This window comes from Mesoplodon bidens (genome assembly GCF_964165515.1).
Source record: "Mesoplodon bidens genome assembly, chromosome: 15".
NCBI classification, from domain to species: Eukaryota; Metazoa; Chordata; class Mammalia; order Artiodactyla; family Ziphiidae; genus Mesoplodon; species Mesoplodon bidens.
Genome location: NC_138171.1, coordinates 36,465,588 through 36,489,540, shown reverse-complemented (window position 1 = coordinate 36,489,540; position 23,953 = coordinate 36,465,588). Strand labels below are relative to the sequence as shown.

Here is a 23,953-nt window from a genome sequence, read left to right as displayed (position 1 = left end):
TTCGTCTGCTCGTTTCTGTTACGTGTCATTAATCACCAACTACGCTTCAACTTAAAAACCATTTGGACTTCTTGAGCAAACGAATCATCCACAGAGGTCATTCTAGTGAACTAATTTGGAATACGGTCCGAAAATTCCTTAAAACTTCTTAAAACTGAGGAAAGTTGAGAAACAGTGTTATTTAATTCAAAGGGCATGGAGTAGTAAGAGCAGTATCTGTTCAGCAGCGGACATTTGTCATCTAGTCCTCACAGTTACCTTACGGGAGAGAGATCGGTATCATTCCTACTTACAGGCAGAAAAACTGAAGCCTAGAGAGGTTCAGTGATTCACCTGAGGTCACACAGCTAGTAAGTGACAGAACTGAGGTTGACCTAAGTCTGTTCTGGGAAGCACTGCCTGCCCTGCCCAGCCAGATGGTGGCCAGCCCCCCTCACCGCCTCTGCCCTGCCCGGCCACGGCATGGGAGTGGGGCCTGGGGCTGTGTCCGTGGGAGCTGAGGGAAGCCAGGGAGACACACTTCAGCAGCACTGACACGTGGGTCTCAAATGTCACAGAAGACTATCAGGGTCCATCTGTAGCCTCCAGGGAGGGGAGCCCAGCCCCCGAGCTAGCTGAGGCTGCGTGTGTGTGTGTGTGTGTGTGTCTGTCTGTCTCCACGTGCTTGGAACTGTGTGAACACGTAGGTTCAGGGCTATCTCATGAAGGGAACAGAAAGCAGAGGGCGGACTAGGGTAGAGAAAGAGATGTACGAGAATGAAAAAAAGGAGAACAATAAAAGATTTGCGCTAAAGGGAGAAGCAGCAAAAGCTTTACGGAAGAGGAGGAAGCGCAGCATACATGGGAATCCTACAGTCTGGATTGCCTGGTGCAGAATTTTCAACCTAGGCTAGACTGGGGGCAAAGCTTATTTTCATCTATTTTAAAGGGATACAAATTATTTTAATAACTCTCATTTAGTGAGCGCTTATATGTGCTGGTTGTTATACTAGGTACATTCTAATCCTTACAACTGGAAAAAGTATTACGTCCATTTTACAGATGCAGAAACTTAGGCTAGGGAGTTCCTTAACATGCCATTTTATGGTTAGAACTCAGACATAATTGAGAAGCAGATCTTCTCCCCCTAAAATGAATGTGGTGAAGAGTCAAGAGGCTTCAAAGAAATGAGCCTGGTCTGTCCAGCCAGCCCCCTCGCATTGGGCGGGTGACCGATCGTCTATGGAAATCACAGGAAGTGCTGTGCCCTGGGTCACCCACTGTTGTGTCTGAGGGGTCAGATGCCTCGGCCTCCTGCTGGGACTGGTTATGAGCATCCCTACCAGCGAGAGTTGACAGGGGGCCTGCGGCTGCTCAGGGACTTTGGGATGTGAGGAGGGGCCTGGGCCCCAGTGAGACAGTAACTCTTCTGTGACACAAGATGGCGCCCAGGGCCTGTGCAGGAGGGAGTGGAGGCCTAGGAAGCCCCCAGAGATCTGTTTATGGAGGCTGAGGTCTTTTCCTACTGGCCCAGGAGAAGCACACCAGGGAGTGGTCCGGCCAGGGCCTGTGCACAGGAGGTGGCCTTCGGGAGGGATGCCTTCTGACAGAGTGCACGCAGCTTTAGAACTGCTTGGGGTGGACTCTTGTTGAAAGTCTGTGATGGAGGTACTGGGTTCACGATACCATTCTCTCTGCTTTTATGTCTGAAATTTCCCATGATCAAAAGTCAAACAGTTTTGCGGGGGGGTGTGATGTGGCACCAGGCCTCTGGAGCCTGCAGCTGCTTGGAGCTGCCCACAGCTGCGGCCTGTGTCAGAGCCTTGGTCTGCAGTCTGAGGGTGGGCAGGGCAGGAGCCCCCCGGAGGGCCTCGGCTGGCGTGGCAGCCGCTGCCTGGGCACGTGGTCCCGGCGTGGCAGGCGCTCGGCCCAGGGCAGCAGAACACATGCATATCTGAGAGCACTGGCTGTGAAGCCTAACAGCCCACATTTGGATTCCTGCTTATGCCGACTTGAAGTCAGGTAAGTTTCATGATGCCAGAGCCTCATTTTTCCTGGATAATAACATCTTTACTGGATGGAGTTATGTCAGTTGAGTGAAGTCTCAGCACAGTGTCTGCAAATAGGAGGCACTTTGAAACTAGAAGTCTCTAGGCCAGAGACTCTCCCTCACCCTCAGAGCCCAGCCCTTTCCCCGGTTGGGTGAGGACAGTGATGCCCGGCTGGAGGTGAGCATCACACGCCCCTGGTGAACTCAGAGGGTACGAGCCCGGGCTCCACCCACCCCCGGCTCAGGCGTGCTGGGTGTGGGGCCGGGCACAGTCACACGGGTGGTTGTGATGCCCACTCTTTGGTGAGATCCCCTGCAGAAGCTGAGGAAGGGGGGTGGTCACAGCTTCCTGCAGCCAGACCAGCAGCTGGTGCCCACTCTTCCACATCTAAGGGATTCAGCAACCACCAGGTGAGCTCGCAGCACTAAAGGTGACCCAGGACTGTCCCCTCCAAGGGGAGGACTCACTGACAAGGGGCAGCACGTGCAGTGCAAACCAGGACACAGAGCAGGTGTCACTTCCTGCCACCAAGGAAATCCCTCAGGGTTTCTTCTGTGCCGTAATGTGTAGCAGAACGCTGCTCAGCATTTGAGAGGGCTTGGGATGTGTCTGGAGAAGAGAGCTGCTCTTAGCTCTCTAGGAGGTCGTATCCTCTACAGCCCCAGAGACTGTAACGTAACAGCAAGAGAGAGGTCTGTCCTGGCAGGAATTTGCTCTGCTGTTCTCCAGGCTGGGCGACCTCCATGGAGGTGGCTAACTTCTCTGAACCAGAGACTTTACAATCTTATTTACAAATGCATTTTTAAACCACCTCTTTGTGGAAGCCCTGCCATATGGTACACGTGCGATGAAGTGTTTTAATACCCCACCCATCCAACAAAACAAAAGACAACAAAGGAGCCACCACCAAGTGGCCTTATTCTCCTGAAGAAGAAAAAGGTACACTGGTCGCCAGGGTGACTGAGGAATTATCACAGTTCCCCCCAGGGCTAAATGCCTTTGGATTCAGGCTGCTAGGCAGAAAAAGCCACAAATCTTCCCAGTCCTTTTAGGTACTCATCGGTGGATGATCCTCAAAAAATCCTTCCCCCTGCCTTATAGTCCCTTGGGTATGGATCAGTGTGCCTCCTCAGCTCTGTGTGAAGGCTTTAAAAGCGACAGCGCGTTTATAAATGAGAAAGCAATTGGCTGGGGCAGGCGGCAGGGAGTTACCTTTCTTTTCCATCCGTTTCATGTCCATCAGCTTCTCAACGTTGTTGGGGTCATTCAGCCACAGCTGCATCCGGACAAAGGGCTCCCGCCCCTTCAGACTGAGCTTGTGCCAGGGCTTTGGGCGAGCTAGGAGGTCGGAGACGGAGCCTTGGGTGAGCCCTAGGATGGTCTCCCCAAACAAGCGCTGACCTAGAGAGAGAACAGAACCAAGAGTGATATCACTGCTGAGACCCAGGGATCTGGTGGAAGAAGTATGTGTCAGGTTAAAATCAGAAATGGGGGTTCAAGACCCACGGTCTGATCAGCTGGCTCCCGACTTAGAGTGAGCACTTTGTAGAAGCACTTCCTCAACCAGACTGGTAACGAACTCCACTGGTGATGGAGTCAGTATTACTCTTGCATTCTGGCTACACACAAGGTTTCTCTCAAAAAAGCCTCTGGGCTTCGGATGAACCGAGGCCTGGATGACACCTGCGGCTTTTATCAGAGGTGGTTAATCCCAAAGCCGAGCTCAGGAGGTTGAGCAGCTCGTGGGGAGACCTCCTTTTTACAGCCTCAAACCACAGGGCCGTCTGCACTGGCTCCTTTCACGATTAGTGAGGTTACCAGGTCCTGCTGAGAAAACAGGCCACTTGACCCAAGGTCACAGCAGGAAAGAGAAAAAGAAAGAGCTCCTCAGCTTTATTTTCCTGAAAAGCAGGCCATTTCCAACTCTAAAGTCTGTCCCCGCAGTTCAAGCAGCCTGCTTCCCAGGCTGATCAGAGGGTATTTCGCTCTGGAGAGCACAGCGGCGTTAGGTCTGCAATGTTCGTCAGAGGCTTAGAAAGAAAATTTCTCTTCTCTGAGCGCCATTCAGCTGCCAGTGAAGAGGGGCCACCACTTTTTTTTTTTTTTTTTTTTTTTTTGGTACGCGGGCCTCTCACTGTTGTGGCCTCTCCCGTTGCGGAGCACAGGCTCTCGACGCGCAGGCTCAGCGGCCATGGCTCACGGGCCCAGCTGCTCCGCAGCGTGTGGGATCTTCCCGGACCGGGGCACGAACCCGTGTCCCCTGCATTGGCAGGTGGACTCACAACCACTGCGCCACCAGGGAAGCCCCCACCACTTTTAAAGGTACGCACGAGAACCAGGCACAACCTGAAGGACTGGATGGGAGGACTTAAATGAACAGGACTGCCAGTGGAAGTGGAGACCGGGATCAGAGGCCAGTGTCTGGTACCATAAAGCCTATGGATCATGACACCGGCTCTACCCCGCAGTGCAGGGGGACCGTGGACGACCGGCTTGTTCCCCCTGTGGCTCACGTCCTCCATCTGTGAGAGGGAAACACCCCCAGCTGCACTCACAGCAGTTACAAGAGCACTGCCTTGTAAGAAGCGGGACTCTAAGCAAAAGTTTACTGCATGGAAAGCTTTGGATTTGAGAAATTAAGTTTTTTTGATATCAGTCATTTTAACTGAGATATACATTTACTGATTTTGTGGTTTCTCTGCTTTTCAAACTCTCAGTTTAGCCTATATCTCATTTCATTCCAAGGAGCTTGTTATGTCAGGAAAGCGATATATATGAACAGCTTAGTTACGATTTGCTTGACCCACCCAGCTGTATGGGGCAGGGGTGGGGGGCGGAAATCAAGTGATTATTCTTAGAAAATTATCTGCATTACTTTTAGAGGTTCCACAGCAGTGGCTCTCAATCATTTTTGAGTCCCAGACATATTTGAGAGCCTGAAGAAAGCTACTGACCCTCACCCTTTAAAATGTGCACGCACACACACATCCTGCTATGACTTTAAGAGACTAACCCATGAACACCTCAAGATCCCAGGTCAAAGGTTAAGCGGATGACTGGGTCTTGACCAAGCTGCCTAATTCATCTGTAACTTGGCCCCCTTTGTGTCTATTACTCCTCTCACACACCCTGGGAGGGGAGGCAGCTTCTTTCCTGGAGAAGCCAAGACCAGCTGGAGCAACCATGAAGATGCCTCTCATCTCTAAATCCAGGGTGATGCTGCGATGGAGCCTCTTCTACTCAAAGAGGAGGAAGTCGTCTCCCTGGTGTGAAAAGTTTCACCCCTCAGATCAGTTTTGCCTTCACAGCAAATCTGAACCCTGCCTGTTGGGCTCTCCCGTGACGCCACCCAGATGCTACTGGGCTCAGGGCTGATCCTGCCCTGGTCTGCACAATCCCCACCCCCTCCGCCAGGATTCAGAGCTCCACTGGGCATGCCCCCATTGGTGGCCGGAGTGTATGGCCTGAGTTGGCTCCGGCCGGCATGCTTGTCTTCCAAGAGGTCCTGCTTGGGGCGCAGGGGCGGGGCTGGGCTGGGCTGGGACTGACCTTAGACCTCTAACACCCTTATGAACCCTTAGTGCTCACAACTGTAGGACGTTTTAGGTTCTTACAGGCAGCCTGTGAACGTTTAAACCCTTTGGCTGGCTCAGCCTGAGGCCCCCCTTCCACTCGCTCTTCCTGAGAACTCCCGACAGGAGACGACCTGCCACCGCCTGACCGAGCAGTTGGGGAGGGAACCTACCCAGGTTGTTGTCGGTCAGCACCTCCTTGACCCTCTTGGTTATGCCGTAGGTGTCCAGCTCTGGAGACATGGCCACTAGCTCTTGAATGCTGAGAGCCGAGTGTCCGGAGAGAGGCAGCGGGGTGGTGGGCTGGGAGTCTGAAGCGGGCGGGTCGCTGGGTTCTGGCGGTTTGCCGTCCTTATTTGTTTCAATGGGGGGACAGGGCTGCTGGACCAGTTCAGTCAAACTCTTCACTGATTCGCTAGAGCTCATTGGTGATTCGGGTGCAGGGCTGCAGCTGGCAGAGGTCTTTGGAGTGCTTTCTGTAATCAAAGCACACAGAAAACCGAGGCTGAAAACAGCTGTCTTTCACCATGTGCATCTACTTTCCGTATCTAGGAATTACTAATTAAACGTCTGTTTAAGAAGGAGACAGTATGGCAGTCTATGGATTTAAATGAATTGTTTCATAGTTTTTTTGGCTGAGAATTAACCTTTCATTTTCTGTATTAAAAAATAAAAAACAGCAACAGAAGAAAAACTAGGAGTTTAAAGAGAAGGTCTCTGAAGGCTCAAAAAGGGCATTCTGTTAAAAAATACGTCCTATTAGTCACGTGCTATCACTGTCATGATTTCTTCCGATGGAACCCCTTAATTCTTTAATTCAGAAGTACCTTGGCTAGATTATAATTTGCATACTTATTTTGTCTATAATTTCCAGCACAAAATGAATGGACATAGTATTTTAAATGAGGGCTGCCTACGATGTGTGGTCACCACAGCAATGAAGACCCTTGAAGATGAGACCTAAGTCCTCGGCCGCCTGGTGCTGAGCTGGGACCCCAGGTCGGTTCTCACTGTGATCCCGGAGGGCTCCATGGCACCCTACCTGGAGGGAACTGATGGAAGAGGAGTGCCCACCCTGCTCTCTGCCAGAGCCCAGGATGTGCTTCTGAAAGCCTAGCTCTCTGTCTATGCCATGCTGTCACCAAACACCGGAAGAGACGGGGCCAGTGTGGCCAGTCAGGTCTCCATGCTCTCCTTTCATAAGAAGGAGCTGTCTTATTGCAGGTGCCCGGCAGGGAGTGCCACCGTGCTCTGTTGCTGAGCAGTCCCTTCGGGCCTCTCTGGTAGCAGTACCCGTAAAACCTGACATCCGTTCTAGTTTTGGGATGCCTGGAATAAAGGCTTTTGCCATTTCCTAATTTCCAAATATAGAGAAAATGCAAAGTGACCTAGCACTGCGGTCCTACCTGCCTTTGGCTCAGAGTCTGGGTGCAATCTCTGCCCCCACTCCCCGCTCCCACCAGGCACGGCACACGGGGACATCCCACAGCACCCTGTGTGAGGGGCCAGGCCAGGCACTGTCACAGGGCTCTACAGCCCCATAGAGATGACAGCTCATGAGGCCGGGCCACGCAGTGAGTGTGAGCACACATGGGCGGCCCCCCCGACACCCGCGACCCGACTAAAGAAAATGTAAAACTAAAGAGTAACTGAATTTTAACTGATCGTATAACTGGAGTGTCCTTTGATGGACATATGATATCCAGGATAACAACCTATTCTCAACTCAAGAGGATGGGAAATGTATTCCAGATACAAGGGATATTTTGTATAAATACCTAGAAAGAAAATCCCAAATAAAACAACTGCAATTCAACCGATAAACCCATCTGTCGTCCTAAACCAGGACAGAGGTCCACCATCACATAATGCTGTGTCCTCAACGTGGAAAATCAGGTTAAAAACAAACAAACAAACAAAAAACAAAAAAAACACTGGTTTGTGAAAGCTGTAAAAGAGACGGACGTAAACAGCAGAAATGGTCCATATAAATCCTTAAGGCAGTCTGAATCCTACAAATCGGATTTCTTCTCTCTGCTCACCTCCAGGTCATCATACAACTGGATATAAAACCCAGCAAACGTTATTTTTGAATCTGAAGCAGCAATGGAATTGCACTGTGAACTTGCCCTGAGTCACCCAGGCGAGGGACCAATTTGGCAGATCATTCATCTTGCTCACTGTATACTGTCAAGGATGGCATGAATTCCCCACATGATAAACAGATTTCTTCTCAGGTTTGTGTCCTTTAACCCACAGCAAGGTCAGAATCATGGCTGCCTGGAGAACATACTGGCCGGCACTGCTGCCCGAGCACCACCCCTGTTTTGTTCTGGCACCGGCGCAGGCGGGTGCCCTGAATAGCTCGAGTGGAGGCATGTTTCTTTCTTCCAGGCATCCTCAGCAAGACACTTGCACGCATTTTTGCCAGGAAAACCCTCTGAGAGAACCGACCAGAGGTGCTCGCCACATGTTACTGGTGTCCCTCTGTGCTCCCAACCGTGACTGCAGACGAGGGTAACCCCGCCCCCCCGGCTGAGATCAAAACCCCACTGGGCCTGGGAATGTACTGGGTGGCTGGTATCTGCACCTCCACCATGAGTCTGTGTCTAAACTGTACTGGCTGAGTGACAACTGTTCACCGACAGACACAGGTGCACACAGGTGCCACCGTGGTCTCAGGTCACCGAGAGGAGAATTGGGCCCACGTTCTTGGAGCGGCCTCACTGGACACACCACGAATCCACAGGCTCAGAACATCACATTGGAAAGTCATTCAATTCTCTAGAAAGCTACTTCCAGTAAGCACCACAAAACCAGACCCATCAACCAGCTCCCATCGACCCCTGGTGAGGGGACCGGGCCCCTCGGTGCCAGGAGGACAGGTGCCCGTATGACTCACCATCTTGACAGAGCAAGAAACATGGTCAAGAGAGAAGAAGAAATATTTTCTTTTCCAAAAATTAGCAAATGGAGCCCTCTGATTAAAACAAGACGTTCTGAAAGAACAAGGCTTTGGGCTCTTCTGTGTAACTAAAAATAATTTAAACAAGAGAAAAAGGAGGAGCCCTGGGCTTGGCACTAAGGCATTGAGCCTGGGGATGGGGGCTGCCTCTACTAGCTGGTGGTGCTAACTTGAATAGGATTCCTAACTTCCTGCAACATCCCAGTTTCCTCATCTGAAAAATGAGGAAATGAGGAAAAATGAGGAAATGAGGGTTGTAATGAGGAACGAACCTGCCACATGGTCAGCACTAAGGAAACCTGAACTCGATGTTAAAAAAAAAAAGTAGTTATTAAATTGAACATATTTGTCTATATAAAGTTCCCCTGGGACTTCCCGGATGGCACAGTGGTTAAGAATCCGCCTGCCAATGCAGGGGACACGGGTTCGAGCCCTGGTCCCGGGAGATCCCACGTGCCACGGAGCAACTAAGCCTGTGAGCCACAACTACTGAGCCTGCGCTCTAGAGCCCGCGTGCCGCAACTACTGAAGCCCATGTGCCTAGAGCCCGTGCTCTGCAACAAAGAGAAGCCACTGCAACGAGAAGCCCACGCATCACAACGAAGAGCAGCCCCAGCTCGCCACAACTAGAGAAAGCCTGCGCGTAGCAATGAAGACCCAACGCGGCCAAAAGAAAAAAAAAACAGGTCTCCCCTGCACGCAGTGTAAATCTCCTCATGATTTATTGCTGTTTCTTCCATAGTTCCTGGCACACGACTAAGATGCTGGTGATAGACTCAACAGCTACATCTTGTGTGATACCATTTAGATGATATTCTGGAAAGGGTAAAACTACAGGGACAGAAAACAGATCAGTGTTGCTAGGGTGAAGGGCAGGAGTTGCCTACAAAGGGGCACGAGGGAATTTTGGGAGGCTGATGGAATTTTTCTATATCTTGATTACTGAAATGCATAGAATGCCTCTATGCGGGCAGAGTGAATTTTACTGTATGTGAATTATATGTCATTATCAACTTACTTAGAACAAAAGTGCCAGCAGAAACAATGAACAAAGATGCATTATTCCATACTTCTTTCACTCATTCCCCAAGTCTGTTGAGTCAGGCCAGTGGGAATACGGCAGTGAACGTAGCATACAGCAGGGGGGTGGGGACACTGATGTGGCCTGGGGATCAGAGACCTCCTGGGAGGGTGACATTTCAGGGGGACTTCAGGCATGAATAGGAATTAGCCAGCTAAGTTGGGAAGAGTAGCAGTGACAAGGAAGGGAGATAGATTGTTCCAGATACCTGGTGGGTTTCAGTCATCAATAAAATTGAGTGTAGCAAGAATATGAGGCAAAGAGAGGTGGTCCCCAGGGGCTGGGTTGTGCAGGGCCTTTGAGTTGGTTACAGTGTCTTTTAATTTTTGGGCAGTCGGGAGCCAGGGCACGTTCATACAATATACCACATGCTATAAACAGCGGCAAGAGGGTCAGGACTACAGTCATGTGGACCAGCATGAAAGCGTAATGGTGAGCCCACAAAGCAAGGCACAGAACGAAACAGATGACAACACTGATGCACAAGCCGAAAAGCTGCATGCGCTATGTGCTGTGTGTGGCAGTTAGACCCCCAGTGAGGGTATAAAATCACGTCCAGGAAAGACAAAGTGCACATTCAGGACAGACGGTAGCTGACTTCTAGGCGGAATGAGACTAGGGAGAGGCTGACATTTTATTTCTTAATAATACAGGATTGGGCTTCCCTGGTGGCGCAGTGGTTGAGAGTCTGCCTGCCAATGCAAGGGACACGGGTTCGTGCCCCGGTCTGGGAAGATCCCACATGCCGCGGAGCGGCTGGGCCTGTGAGCCATGGCAGCTGAGCCTGCGCGTCCGGAGCCTGTGCTCCACAACGGGAGAGGCCACAACAGTGAGAGGCCCGCGTACCGCAAAAAAACCCCCCCAAAACCCCCCAAAAACAGGATTGAATAATGACCCATTCAGTTTAGCCCTTTAGTTAGGGCTAAAGTTGGGTGATCGGCATTCGCTGGGTTATTCTGTAATTTCATGTTTGAAATATTATAGGCCTAACGTCAAAGAGTAAGAAAGTAAACAAGTTCACTGTTGCTTCAGTACAGAGAAAGAACTTGCAGACAGCACGGCTGGGGCCGGGAGGTCGTCGGGGACAGCGGATGGAGGCTGAGGAGGGCAGGCAGTGGGGTGGGGAGAAGTATGTAGGTTCAGGTGAGATTTAGGAGATCGCGTCAACAGGACTGGGGGCTGAGTGGATGTAGGGAGAGGGCTGAGCAAGAGGGGGTGTGTCCCACGTTGTGGCCTGGGCTACGGGGTGTGTGGGGTGCCGTTCTGAGAGGGGATGCACTGCAGCAGGAGCATCCTGGGGTGAGGGGGAAGACGATGTTAAGAAACCTTACTCTTAGGGCTTCCCTGGTGGCGCAGTGGTTAAGAATCCGCCCGCCAATGCAGGGGGACACGGGTTCGATCCCTGGTCCGGGAAGATCCCACGTGCGAGGAGCAACTGGGCCCGTGCGCCACAGCTACTGAGCCCATACGCCACAACTACTGAAGCCCGCGCACCTAGAGCCCATGCTCCGCAACAAGAGAAGCCACCGCAGTGAATGAGAAGCCCGCGCACCGCAATGAAGAGTAGCCCCCGCTCACTGCAACTAGAGAAAGCCCGCACATGGCAATGAAGACCCAACACAGCCAAAAATAAATAAATAAACCCTATCCTATGACCTCTTGTAACAGCAGCTAGTGCTCAAGCAAATGTTTCTTGTGCACTCACTGTGCGCCAGGCACTGTGCTGAGGCACGTATCCACGTGTCCAGACCTCAGAAATGCGATGGTGAGGCCCTCAAAGCCAACCCACCTCTAGGATGAGGGAAGGGAACTGAAACACCTTTATAACCTCGCCTGAATGCAGCCGTGTGCTAAGGGCATTTACACACTGGTTCATTCAATCCTCACGATGGTCCTGTGGTGGAAATATAAACCCCGCACTCCAGGTGACGAAACCGAGGCTCCGATGGGCATTGTGACATATCTCCCAGGTCACTTGGGTGGAGCGAGGATCTGACCAGCTCAGGAGTGGAAAGCCCCCACCGGCCAGTCACTGCGGTGTCACAACAGCCTGCCTCTGCCTTCATTCATTCATTCACTCGCCCAAGCAAACTTTTTTAGAGCACCTGCTCTGTGTTGTACACTCTGCTCAGCAGTGGGGATAAGACAAAATTTTTTGTTTTGCTTCATTTTATTTTATTTTTGGCTGTGCCTTGCGGCTTGTGGGATCTTAGTTCCCCGACCAGGAACTGAACCAGGGGCCACGTCCTAAACCACTGGACCACCAGGGAAATCCCCAAGGATAAGAGGAATTCGACAGAGACCTTGCTCTCAAAGAGTCTGCAGCCTGCGGGACTGGGGCAACTAAAAATGCGTGGTTTGCATTAAGAGCCCAACTACACAGACCATCTATCCAATTCTGACGGCAATAGTAAGGTGTTACATTTAAAAAGTGATCTGTGTGGATTAATTTTTTGGGGAAGGCTTCGAATCTTGCAGAAGAGTAGCCCGGTGAGTAAGACACAGATAGCACAGACAGTGACTCAAGGCCCTCTGAAACACACAGAGCTTTCAGGAACTATAAAAGGATTATGAAAAATATTATATTCCAAAAACAGCAGGCAAACAACAGCTGCCTTAAGTTTTCAATAGAAGCCAACTGAAAATCCACACCCGCCATAATTTTCAGAGACAAATCTCTCTGCAGATTACCCAATCCACTGTTTAAATTTCCATACCCAGCCCTCTATCTGCAGTAATAATAACCCAAATTCCATTCAGTGTTCATTTGAGCAGTCAGGATAAAGTCATTTCTTATTATCTCCCCACTGTGTAAAAAACAGCTTGAAGGTAGGAAGTCAGCAAGCATTTTCACCAAAAAGTAATTATTGTAAGTGACATTTTTACTGCTGGCATGCCATAAGGCGAACTGTGCATTCAGAAGGACAAGTTGCTGAAACAAAATGACAGGGTACTCTGTGACATTCTGACAAGAACCCAAACATTATTTAACTGGCGGCTGGTCTGATGCACCGCTTTTCATTATGTCCATAGTTTAGGCTTTGAGCCCGCGCCAAGCCAGGAAATTCCAAGCGCCTCTACAGACTGTCAAGTATGGAAGATGGGAGAGAGAAAGAGAAGTTTGGGGGAGCAGTGGGGTCACGGCCTGGCGCATGGAAACATGACTGAGGGAGGGAGGAAGTCAAAGGGCAGAGGAAGAGGGGTCCCAGGGAGGCAGAGGGCAGAGACGGAGCCCGAGGGGAGACGGGAGCTTCGGCACTGCGAGTGGCACGGCCATGCAAGGACCTACAGAAGGTTCTGGAGTGCCTGGTGCTGGCGTCCTCGGTCCAGCGGGAGCCCTGGTGGCCTGGAAGGACCCTACCCAGCTTGAGGGGCCTCGACAGTGATGACAGCTTCAGAGGCCACCGCAGGATGACCGCCAGCCCGGGACACTTCCCAGCCGAGTTCAGACGTGGAGATCGTGGCGGGGACACAGAACCCAAGCCGAAACACAGGGACGTGCTCACGGCTCATGCGGCTCCTGTCTGAAGAGACCCCCCCCACCTGAGGGTTCATGGCCGCCGGGCCTCTTTAGAAATAACGAGCTTCTCTGCGTCGAAAGTGAACGGCTGCCTAATTTGCCCTGGGTTTTAGTGCCACATGGTGACGTCAGACCCTCTCTCTAACATCTCTGAGCACCAAACCTTTCCTGGGGGGCGGGGGGGGGGTGCTCCCTGCCTCTGAGTCTCTGAGCAGATACTCGTCGCCCGTCAGGACCCCCATCCTATTTCTCCAGCCACATATCTCCGTTAGGCACGGCCAACATAAAAACGTGGAGTTTTTGATTGTCATTGACATATACATACTGCTATATATAAAGTAGGTAACTACTAAGGACTTGCTGTATAGCACAGAGAACTCTACTCCATACTCTGTAACGGCCTATACGGGAAAAGAATCTAAAAAAGAGTGGCTATATGTATATGTATAACTGATTCAGTTTGCTGTACACCTGAAACTAACACAACGTTGTAATTCAACTACACTCCAATAAAAATCCAAAAAACCCCACAAAACATGGAGCATTTTGGGCTTCCCTGGTGGCGCAGTGGTTGAGAGTCCACCTGCCGATGCAGGGGACACGGGTTCATGCCCAGGTCCGCGAAGATCCCACATGCCGTGGAGTGGCTGGGCCCGTGAGCCATGGCCGCTGAGCCTGCGCGTCCGGAGCCTGTGCTCCGCAACGGGAGAGGCCACAACAGTGAGAGGCCTGTGTACCGCAAAACAAACAAACAAAAAACAAACAAAAAGAAACATGGAGCATTTTGCTTTTGCGTATGCGTGGTCTTTGGACTGATTAGCAGAGGCTTGAAAGAAAATATGTGGAGACGTTCATAGACGTCTCAGAGACACGCAGGACCTTTCACACCCTTCCCGCCACGCCACTGCACGCTTGTTACCGAGAAAGGAACAGAAATAACCTAACAACACACTAAGGCATGTCGGAGCGTGTGAAGTGGCCCCACTACAGAACAGCCTGCTTTCCAAGGGCCTGCGCCTGACGCCGGTGGGGGGGTAACGGGGGGCCTCGGGCCCCATCCCCAGGGGCCCGGGCGAGTCTCCCCCTAGCCCGGGGAAAGCCTGGTCCCAAAGAGGCGGCATCACACACTGGCGCCCACCCCTCCCACGGCCAGGCCCTGCCTGCCCTCCTCGCTGGCCCCGGGCTGGCAATAGTCTTTGGCCCTCAGCCAGCCTGGGCATTGCCTTAAGCCACTGAAAATCCCAGCAAACCTACCACATCACTCACTCTTTGTTTCAATAGTAAAAAGGAGACAGTAGGTGCTGGTGTATGTGTGTGAACATTTTAAAAAGTTTGCCTAAGGAACCCTTATAGTGACTTAAAAGCCACAACAGTTTACTTATTAACAACAAAAACCTGTTTAATAAAAGCAAGGTTTCCATTTAACTTGTGCCAGCTTACATCCCCGAGCTGACTTCCAAGCCACTTGAAGAGAGGGCCTGTGCCCTTCATTCACTAAGGGAAACTCCTAAGTGCCAGGCGGGGTGCTAGGAGGTGGGGCACGGTGACCCAGGCGGACATCACTAAGCAGCTGGCTATCACAAAGACCTTGGGACGAGGACTAGGAGGGGGACGTCCAGGGGGTGGTGGCGGCTCACAGCACTGTGACACTGAAGCTGAGGCTGGGGAGGAGGGAACAAGAAAGACAGAGGTGGCGGGGTGGCGGGGGCAGGGTCACACACTGAGAAGGTGGGACTTTAACCCCAGGGAAGGGGCTGAAGGAGGGGAGGGCCCTAGCCCGACATGCGATCTGGAGGGACGGTTCTAGAGGTTTAGGAAACAGAAACTGTGTGAGTGTGAGCGTGCATGTGAGTGTGTGTGCGTGTGAGTGTGTATGCGTGAGAGAGAGGGAGGGCAGGTGTAAGAGGGAGAGGGGGATCGAGGTGAGCTGCCCGGGCCCTGGCTCAGGTGACCATGGGGATGGCGGTGCTTTCACAGTTCTGGGGAGAAAAGGCTGAGCTCCATTTTGGTTGCGTTTCACCGGAGGGGACGACGAACCCGTGGCGGGAAGTCGGCGCTCAAGGAAGGGAGGAGGCGGGAGGGCCGTCCTTGGCAGGTCGCCTCTGTCCTGGCATAGCACGGGGTGCAGGGGGTGAGGCTGTGATTCGCACGTCTACAGGGCCCCTCCCATCAGGCACCGCCTGTGCCACCTGCGCTTCCCTCACTCTTGGGATGCTTTCTCACCCTCCTCTTTTCTCTCTGAACCGAACCAGGAAAGCACATGGCGGGGAAAGATCTTAGCACCTGGGGATGCTGCCCAGGTGACGTGGTCCTGAGCCCAGGAGCGCTCACCCGAGGGGTGGGCGCTGCCGGGCATTCGGGATTGTAAACTTGCTGCCCCTCAGGCTTCCATGATTTTTCTTGTGTATCTTTTACAGGCTCTCAAGGAAATACGCATGTCCAAAGCAGAGTTTGGGAATGTTAAAAATTAAAAACCTTCCTTAAGTTACAATTCAACTTTGGTAGTGAACTCCCAGGCTGGAGAGGCTGCGGGGACCACACTGGTGACACCGTTGGGCCGGCCTCAGGAGCACAGTGCTCCCCCTGTTCCTAGCTTTTCTACAGATCCATACTGATTTAGAAATAATGCTTTCAAATTACCTTCAATAACCTTATTACCGAACCAGCTGTGTGTATGAACACTTATCAATGCGTCCCTGTGCATTAAGAGAAAATGTATGTCATACAAACAGTCTAAATATATATTACTGAGATGAGTAAAAACAAACTCTCTAGTTAAATTGCTCTGCTGTAATCAAAGATTAAGCACTGTGTGTGCGTGTGCGTGTGCCCATGTGCATGTGTTTTCTTCCTCCAGGGTTCCTTTCTGGCTTTGGGCAGACCTGCCCATCCTTCACCGGTAGTGATTCTCTCTGGCAGGCAGCTCATACTGCCATTCTGACGGTGGCATTCATTTTCCTAGATTTCTAAGGCTTGGAGGAGTTAAGAGGCGGTTTTGAATAGTGTTTTCCTTCTGAGCCTTTTAGGCCTGCAGCTCAGAAACTTTCCTTCCCTCCAGGCACCTGGTGGACAGCAGGCTTGCAAGTGCCCATCTACGCAGAGGCTCCAGTATTTGCCCCAAGAGCAGCCTGTCCCCTCTCAATAACCCTGCCAGGCAGCCTGGCATGCAGGTGATGTCTGGCCTGTGATGGAATGTTCCTTAGAGAATCCTTCGCTGATTGAATGAATAGCTGGTGTGGTGGGCTGCTTCCCGGCTTCCCAACAACACGCAGGTTGAGTGCACTGATCTGGCCCTACACGGGCCCCAGGCCGTGCTGAGCAGAACCAAGGGACATGTTCGTTGTATGTGATGGTATTAGAAAAGCCTATTAAGGGGACTTCCCCGGTGGCGCAGTGGTTAAGAATCTGCCTGCCAATGCAGGGCACAGGGGTTTGAGCCCTGGTCTGGGAAGACCCCACATGCCACAGAGCAACTAAGCCCGTGCGCCGTGACTACTGAGCCTGCGCTTTAGAGCCCGCTCGCCACAACTACTGAAGCCCGCGCACCTAGAGCCCGTGCTCCGCACCAAGAGAAGCCACCGCAATGAGAAGCCTGCGCACCGCGATGAAGAGTAGCCCCCGCTCCCCACAACTAGAGAAAGCCCGCGCACAGCAACGAGGACCCAACACAGCCAAAACCAAATAAATAAAATAAATTTATGAAAAAAAAAAGAAAGAAAAGCTATTAAGGTACATTATTTTACACATCCTCCTAATCTCTCCATACTGCTTTACTTAATTTGTGATGAAATTGTTGAGAAAGGGTACTTAATGTACGACAGTCAGTAAAAGTAATTTATCATCTTCCCGCTCCAGTGCTCACGTTATCAGCGAACTCATTTTCTGCATTCATCATGCAATCAGCCTATTATTTGCATATTAATCAGGCAGTGGACCATGAAAGAACTGCATCCCAGCCAAATGCTGCGCTATCTCAGGAGAAACACTCAGTAATTATCATACATCAGTGTTAGGATGTGGTAATTGATTATAACATCTTTCTGCTGCCCCTGGGGAGCCCCTCTGCTCACCCAGCTCCAGGCACTCTGGACAGATTGCTCTTTTCCTCCCCAAATCAAAGTCACCACTGCTGTTCTCTCCAAGTGCTATTTCTGTGGGGTATTGATCCTCCTCTTCCAATCTCATGAGGTATTTAAACTATGTGGAACAAACTGACTGTAACTCAGAGACGAGAGGGTCTAGCCGGGAGGAAGGCACGTCCCTCTGGACTCAGCCTCTTGGCTTCAGAGGTGATGCTCCAGCTTCCGAGAAAGTTTCCTTGTCGAGAGAAATGCGGCAACTTCAGTCCCTCCTCATTGCAAAGTTGGTACAAAGGCAGTTTGGCTGCTTTATTTAGGTGCCAAATGACAGACTAATTTTGGCCCTCTTGTAAAGGACAAACCCAACATCTGCCAATTCAGACTCGGGCTATATTTAGGAATCCAGTTCCAAAGGGAAGAACAAAACACAAAATCAAGATGAAGCCGGTGACGGAAGCCGCCTGGCTTGCTTCGTTCTCTCTGGGACCCCCCTTCTCACTCCTGAGCATGACCCTGGCCCAGGGACCAGTCAGCAGGGGGCTGGGCCCCAGGTCCTAGGCTGGCTGAGGGCCACTAGCAGGGAGAGGGCATGAAGCTGAAGGGCGGGGCTGTCCTTGCACGGGAAAGAACCCTGGGCCACTGTGCATATCTTCCTTGGATCTAGCCTGGAAGGGGTTTCAAAGCAGCATGGACCCGCATCACAGGCCAGATGGGTCATACACTTTCTGTTGCAAAACTTCATAAACCGGGCTCTGACTATGCCACTGATTTGTTGCCGGGTTCCCTTCCCTTCTGCCCAGCTCCCAGCCTGAACACAAGGGCATGCCTCTCGGGGTAACTGAGGCATCTGATTTTCTGTTAAGTGTTCATCTTGGATCTGATTTTATTTTATTATTATTATTTTTTAATAAATTTATTTATAAATCATTTCCACTTTAATCCACTTGGGGATCAAAGGTATTAGAGCTGCGCTTGGCACATAAAAGGTGCAAATATATGAGTTTCTTCATTGTACTCTTACCGCCTTTTAAAAATTACCTGAGGATTTTTAAGCATTTAAGCTTCTTCATCCTTCCCTGGAAGCAAACCATTGAAAACTGAAGTCCTCATTTGCACCTGTGACCTACTTTTGCCTCTTGTACTGAATGCCCAATGTACTGCAAATTCCCTTCTCCAAAGAACGTCTAAGGGGAAGAGAAAGGAGACGTGTCCAGAGGCCCGTGACAAAGGCCTGCCGGGGCCTTCTCCTAACGGGCAGTTAGGGCGTGCCAGCACTGAGGGTCCAGGCCAAGCAACCAAGAGAAGCTGAGCGGGATGGCGCTGCCGCTCACCTGTGCCCACAGTCACCCCTGTATCCAGACGAGATGGCCTGGCTCTGCACTAGTTTGCCCCAAATGGCCTGAGCGATGACCTGTAGTCTTACTCTTGAAGCTCAAGATATTGGGTGAACTTCATGGAATGGCAGGTGGACAGACAATTTTCAAAGATGGACAGCATTTCAGGGAAGCCAGGAATCTGGAGAGCTGCATGCAGGTCATCCTGCAACTGACCCTTTGTGCCGGCTGCCACCCAGCCAGGCTCTCACTTGACAGTCTCCGCCCAAGGAGTGAGTGCTGGACCCGTTTCCTGCTTTAAAGCCAGGAGCCTGACATTTCATGTGTGCACGTACATTGTTCTATAGCTATCTGTGTGTGCACGGGATGACATAATGGCAGTGGTTTCAAGGGCAGCAGTAGGAAAGCAAACACTCAACTAGCACTTCCTCCATGCGAGCCACTGCTCTGGAGGCTTTTATATGCGAACTCATTTAAAACTCCTGAAGGTCTAGGAGATAGGTACTTTATTTTTCCTATTTTAAAGAAGAAACTGAGGCACAGAGAGGTCGAGTCACTTGCCCAAGGCCACACAGGTGCTCAGTGGCCGAGATGAGACGAGCCCGCTGCAGTCGGCTCTGAGCCACCGCGCCCTGCTGCTGCTCACACGTGCTCAAGGCTGCTCGCTGCAGGATCGTTTCTTAGGTTCTGCTGTTAAAAATCAATCTAGGGGGGCTTCCCTGGTGGCGCAGTGGTTGGGGGTCCGCCTGCCGATGCAGGGGACACGGGTTCGGGCCCCGGTCTGGGAAGATCCCACATGCTGTGGAGCAGCTGGGCCCGTGAGCCATGGCCGCTGAGCCTGCGCGTCCGGAGCCTGTGCTCTGCAACGGGAGAGGCCACAACAGTGAGAGGCCCGCGTACCGCAAAAAAAAAAAAAAAAAAAAAAAAATCAATCTAAATATCTCTCACTAGTGATTGGTTAAATAAAGTATGGTATGTCCAGATACAGGAATTCCCTACAGCAGTGAACAGAGGAGGAAATTCTTTATGTCCCAGCCTAGGGCAGTCTCTACAGACTACTGCCAGGTGAGAAAAGCAAAGCACACCTTGAGCACTGCGTGCTCCCTTCTGGGTGCAGCAAACATCTAGATGCAGAGACTCTCTGAAGGAAATGAACAGGAGGGCCTTGGGGGAGAGCACCTGGGGGCCTGGGGATGAGGGAGGAGGGCGACTTAGTTTTGAAAAAGGGTGTAAGCTCTTTTAAATCCTGCATTTTGTAGCCATGATGCACTTTACTTATTCAAAAAAAAAAAAAACCCCAAAAACCCACAAACCATAATTAAAAATAAAAGTCTCTTGCTCTGGTTTACTCTGATTCTCTCGTCGTTTTTTGGAGAGACCCAGTGACAAATCCCACTCAAGGAACAGAGACCCTTGCTTGGGGGCTGATTTGTGAGAAGCAGCCTTTCCCAGTGATCGTGGTGACAGCATTTGCTGCTTTGAGACGAAAACATCGAGTGGGCTGGCTGGCTCAGTGGCTGCTGCTCCAGGGATGCCTGTGCGGGGCCTGCAGGTGCAGTGTGCTCTAGGGGAGGGCAGGCCGGGCCGGCTCGGCTCCACCACCACCCTCACCGGCTCCCGTCCACCCCCCATGGCGTCCCAGGAGTGGAAGGGCCTCTCCGTGCTCCCTCTGCCTTCCTGGTTAATGTTGCAGCGAGGTAGTTTCAGGGTCGTGCTCAGGCGCCACAAGGAATCCCACAAATGCCCAAAACCGCTAGGAGAGCTGCAAAGGCAGCACAGGCACGGAGGTAACGCAGGGCAGCGCAGCTTCCGGGGAGCTCATGAGAAGCCGTCCTCCCTCCCTACAGCCTTGCCCTCCCGCTCTGCCCTCCGAGGCCACTCTTGGGTGCGCTGAGCCTCAGCCTGCCTCTCCACGCTCTGGAAGCCCACTTCCTCTCAATAAAGAGCCGCCCACGGGGCGGCAGGCTGGGCATCCTGGGGCCCAGTGCCGCCATGGGGGCAGGTGACGGAGGTCACCTCAAAGGAGCCAAGGAGCCCCCCTTCTGTCCTGATCTCCATACTTCTTTTCTTATCATATGAGCCTTAAGGCGACAACAGGAACCCTATTCTACATAAAGAAAAGACAAAATTCCTCCGTAATTCACTTTCCTCCTGTTATTTTAAAAGAAAAACAGAAGGCCTCTAAAGTCAGGGCTTCTACTATTTTCGCTTGTTTTCAAAGGTTCCGCACATGTCCCGTCCTCAGCCATCAATGAATGTTTGCACCCGCAGAGCTCTCCACCTGGAATGTTCTCCGCCCTGACCCCTTCGCCCTTCACGGCCCAGCCACCTCCTGGGGCGCCCTCAGCACCACGGGCCTCCCCACTGGCCTGAGCCCACATGTACCAGATGACAGACAAACGGTAAGGTAGGTTGCTTCTGATTCCAGAAACCTGACTTTTCTGATCTTAGGATAGACAATTCCTTTATCGTGGCACTCTTGGTAACACTGAAATGCCGTCACGCAGGGCACAACCAAGAAAGAGAGAAATGAATGGGCACTTAGTTCTACCGGCCGCCAAGTTCACGGCCGGTGAGCCGGGGGCAGAGGCTGAGCCCCAGGACTAATGATGTGCAGAGCGGCCACCTGCTCAGGAGGGGTCACTTCCTAGCTCACACGTGGCTTTCCAGAATTCTCTTTTGTTTTTGAGCTGTTGCCTACGGCCATGTATAAATTGGTTATGTATATACAAATCTTTTCAGCTATTCAAAATGAGGGTTAGAAGAGTTCTTTTCAGAGAGCACCAATAGTTACTTTCACTGATGTATTTCCATGAAAGAGAAGGGAAAAAAAGAAAGGAAAAAAAAATCAACTCAGTTCTAGTCTAGGGCACTGGACAAAGAGTTTTGCCTGCTTTAGATGGTGCCATGGAATTCTCTGGGGGTTCGACTAGCCCTTCCTCTTCTTATTAATGTGCTGTCCAAATGCCCCACCCTGACTTAGTCAGCAAAACTGAGGAACTGATTGCTTATTCAAGGAAGCTGAGTTTAAAGCACTAAAACCGTGGACGTGTTCTCCTGGTCATTTCATGGGCACCGAGCAAGAGCCATTATGCGTATTAAAAAGGAAGGTTGGCCTGTCCCTAACCGGGAGCTGTGGCCCTGGGACTCCCCGGCTGTGTAAGGCCACATGCAGCATACAGCTCCGTGGTGCTCATGTCAGGGAAGGGGCATATGTGGGACCACCTACGTTAGAGAGGGACGCAGCTGCTATCTTCTCAAGAGGGAACTGGTGGTCGGCTGAGTGAGAACAGTGACGAGGAGCCATGGAATCCTCCACGACCGGAGAAGATTCCGGAACCCGCAGTTCCTGCCTGACACGCTGGGAAAAAGCTGGGTATTTTATCATTAATCCGAGGAGACTGGGCCATCCTTTCGTCGGTACGGCTTGCAATAATCCATCTGGGCGTGGAAGCTTGTGAGCTACAGTAACGAAGTGCTCCCAGAGTAAAAAGTTACCAAGCTGAGCGCATGGGCGACTCCTGTCAGTTCTCCATAAGGTGATGAGTGACCGAGTCGCATTTAGAAAAATCTGTTCCTTCCTCTTTCTTTCTCCCCGCTTTGGAGTTGTCTCATGTCTCCTTTCCCTTGGGGCAAAAAGATTAATCACACCAAGGAACCATGAATATGAAATGAGCTTTAAGGAATGAAAAAGAAAAAACAATCCAATTGTAGATCATATCTAACTAGGTACCTATGTACTACCTACACGGATACACACATGTACACCTTCATTACATCTCAAGGTTTTCTTCTTTAAAAAAAAAACACCCTCCTAACTGATAAGCAATGACCACAGGCCACACTCAGAGAAAACAAGCCTTACTTGGTCCCTCCTTTCTCCTTCTCTGAGGGCTTCCTTTGCTTCTCCTGAGCACTATTATTGCTACGCAGGGCGAGGGTAGCTGATGCATGATAGCTGGGATGGGAGACAAACAAACGGGAGACTCGGAGAACCAATCCCAAAGGAATACCTGCACCTCTGTCTTGCCATATTAGATTAACGACAACCCAAGACACTGGGGACTTTGAAAGAAGCCCACAGAAACATGTGTATAGAGGGACTTCCCTGGTGGCACAGTGGTTAAGAATCCGCCTGCCAATGCAGGGAACACGGGTTCGAGCCCTGGTCCGGGAAGGTCGCACATGCTGCGGAGCAAGTAAGCCCGTGTGCCTAGAGCCCGCGCTCCGCAACAAGAGAAGCCACCGCAATGAGAAGCCCTCGCACCACAACAAAGAGCTCGCCGCAAGTAGAGAAAGCCCGCGCGCAGCAACGAAGACCCAACGCAGCCAAAAATAAATAAATTTATATGTAAAAAAATGTGAAACTAGACTACCAGGAAATATAGGAACAGGTAACTGATCTGAAGTTCTGTCCTTTAAAAACTGTTTTTGTTTTTTTTAAGTTACTCATATGATTGGCATGGAACCCTCCGTTCTCCTCACCAAGGCCTCAATAGCGCAGGTCACTGGCTGAAAGTGGCATCAACTCTCCTCAGTGTCCAAGGCCATCACCCCAAGTCTCGAATCATCAAAGGAACATTCAGAAATGGTTACAACCAGCAGGAGGAAAAAGTGATGATACACTGGAAACTTCAGTTTCTCTCTCCTTTATCATAAACCTGATCGGCAAGTTTGACACAGAAATCATTAAGGAAAATGGAGATGCTGAGGGCAACAGGGCTGGGCAGAAGGAGGCAGACAGGAATTCTTAGGAGGAAAACAGAGTCCCGTGTCAGCAGTTTGCTGTTCAGTTGAGTGAGGCCCTCCACCCCCGGGGCACCTCATCGCCATGGTAACTAAGCACAGAGCCCTGCATTAGACTCAGAAGATCTCTGCTCAGACTGAGGCTGTGGACAGAAGGTGGGTCTTCCAAAGTCCTTCCACACTTGGGAGGCTGAACCAATGGCCGGGCCAGTTCGGCAGCCTGGATTCTCAGACACTGAGTGTTTCTCACCAATATTTAGGAACAGACCAACCCAGGGTCAGAATTACCTTCCTGCAGCCATCTGCTGCCACCACGGTGAGCTGCCTTGGGCAGAGGCCTCATGGAGCCACCACCAAGGACAGAGCATCTTTCTGGGCCTGGGGGCCTCTTGGAAGGATTCCGTGGTAGCCACAGCGAGAGCAGGGAATCAGAATCCTAGAAATCCTAGGCCAGAGGCGTTACTCCCTGCCTTTCGGGGAGCAATGCTGAATGCTTCCTCCGAGACACTGGTTTTTTTTTTTTTTGGGCCACACTGCGCGGCATGCGGGATCCTAGTTCCCCGCCCGCGCCCCCCGCGTTGGAAGCACGGAGTCTTAACCACTGGACCGCCAGGGAAGTCCAGACA

At 51.4% G+C, this 23,953-nt stretch overlaps 1 protein-coding gene across 15 annotated transcripts in view; it reads right to left on the bottom strand.

Annotated features, from left to right (window-relative positions):
* Window positions 1–23,953, bottom strand: part of CUX1 (cut like homeobox 1) — a 374,908-nt gene that overhangs the window by 35,394 nt on the left and 315,561 nt on the right. For 11 of the 15 annotated variants that reach the window (XM_081255634.1, XM_081255632.1, XM_081255622.1 and 8 more), the window contains 2 exons: window positions 5,776–6,078; window positions 3,243–3,431 (listed from right to left, as the gene is read on the bottom strand). The exons of the other annotated variants lie outside the window; for them this stretch is intronic. In XM_081255634.1, the coding sequence (XP_081111760.1) occupies window positions 3,243–3,431; window positions 5,776–6,078 (492 nt within the window). The remainder of the gene's footprint in view (window positions 1–3,242; window positions 3,432–5,775; window positions 6,079–23,953) is intronic. 15 annotated transcript variants of the gene reach the window in all.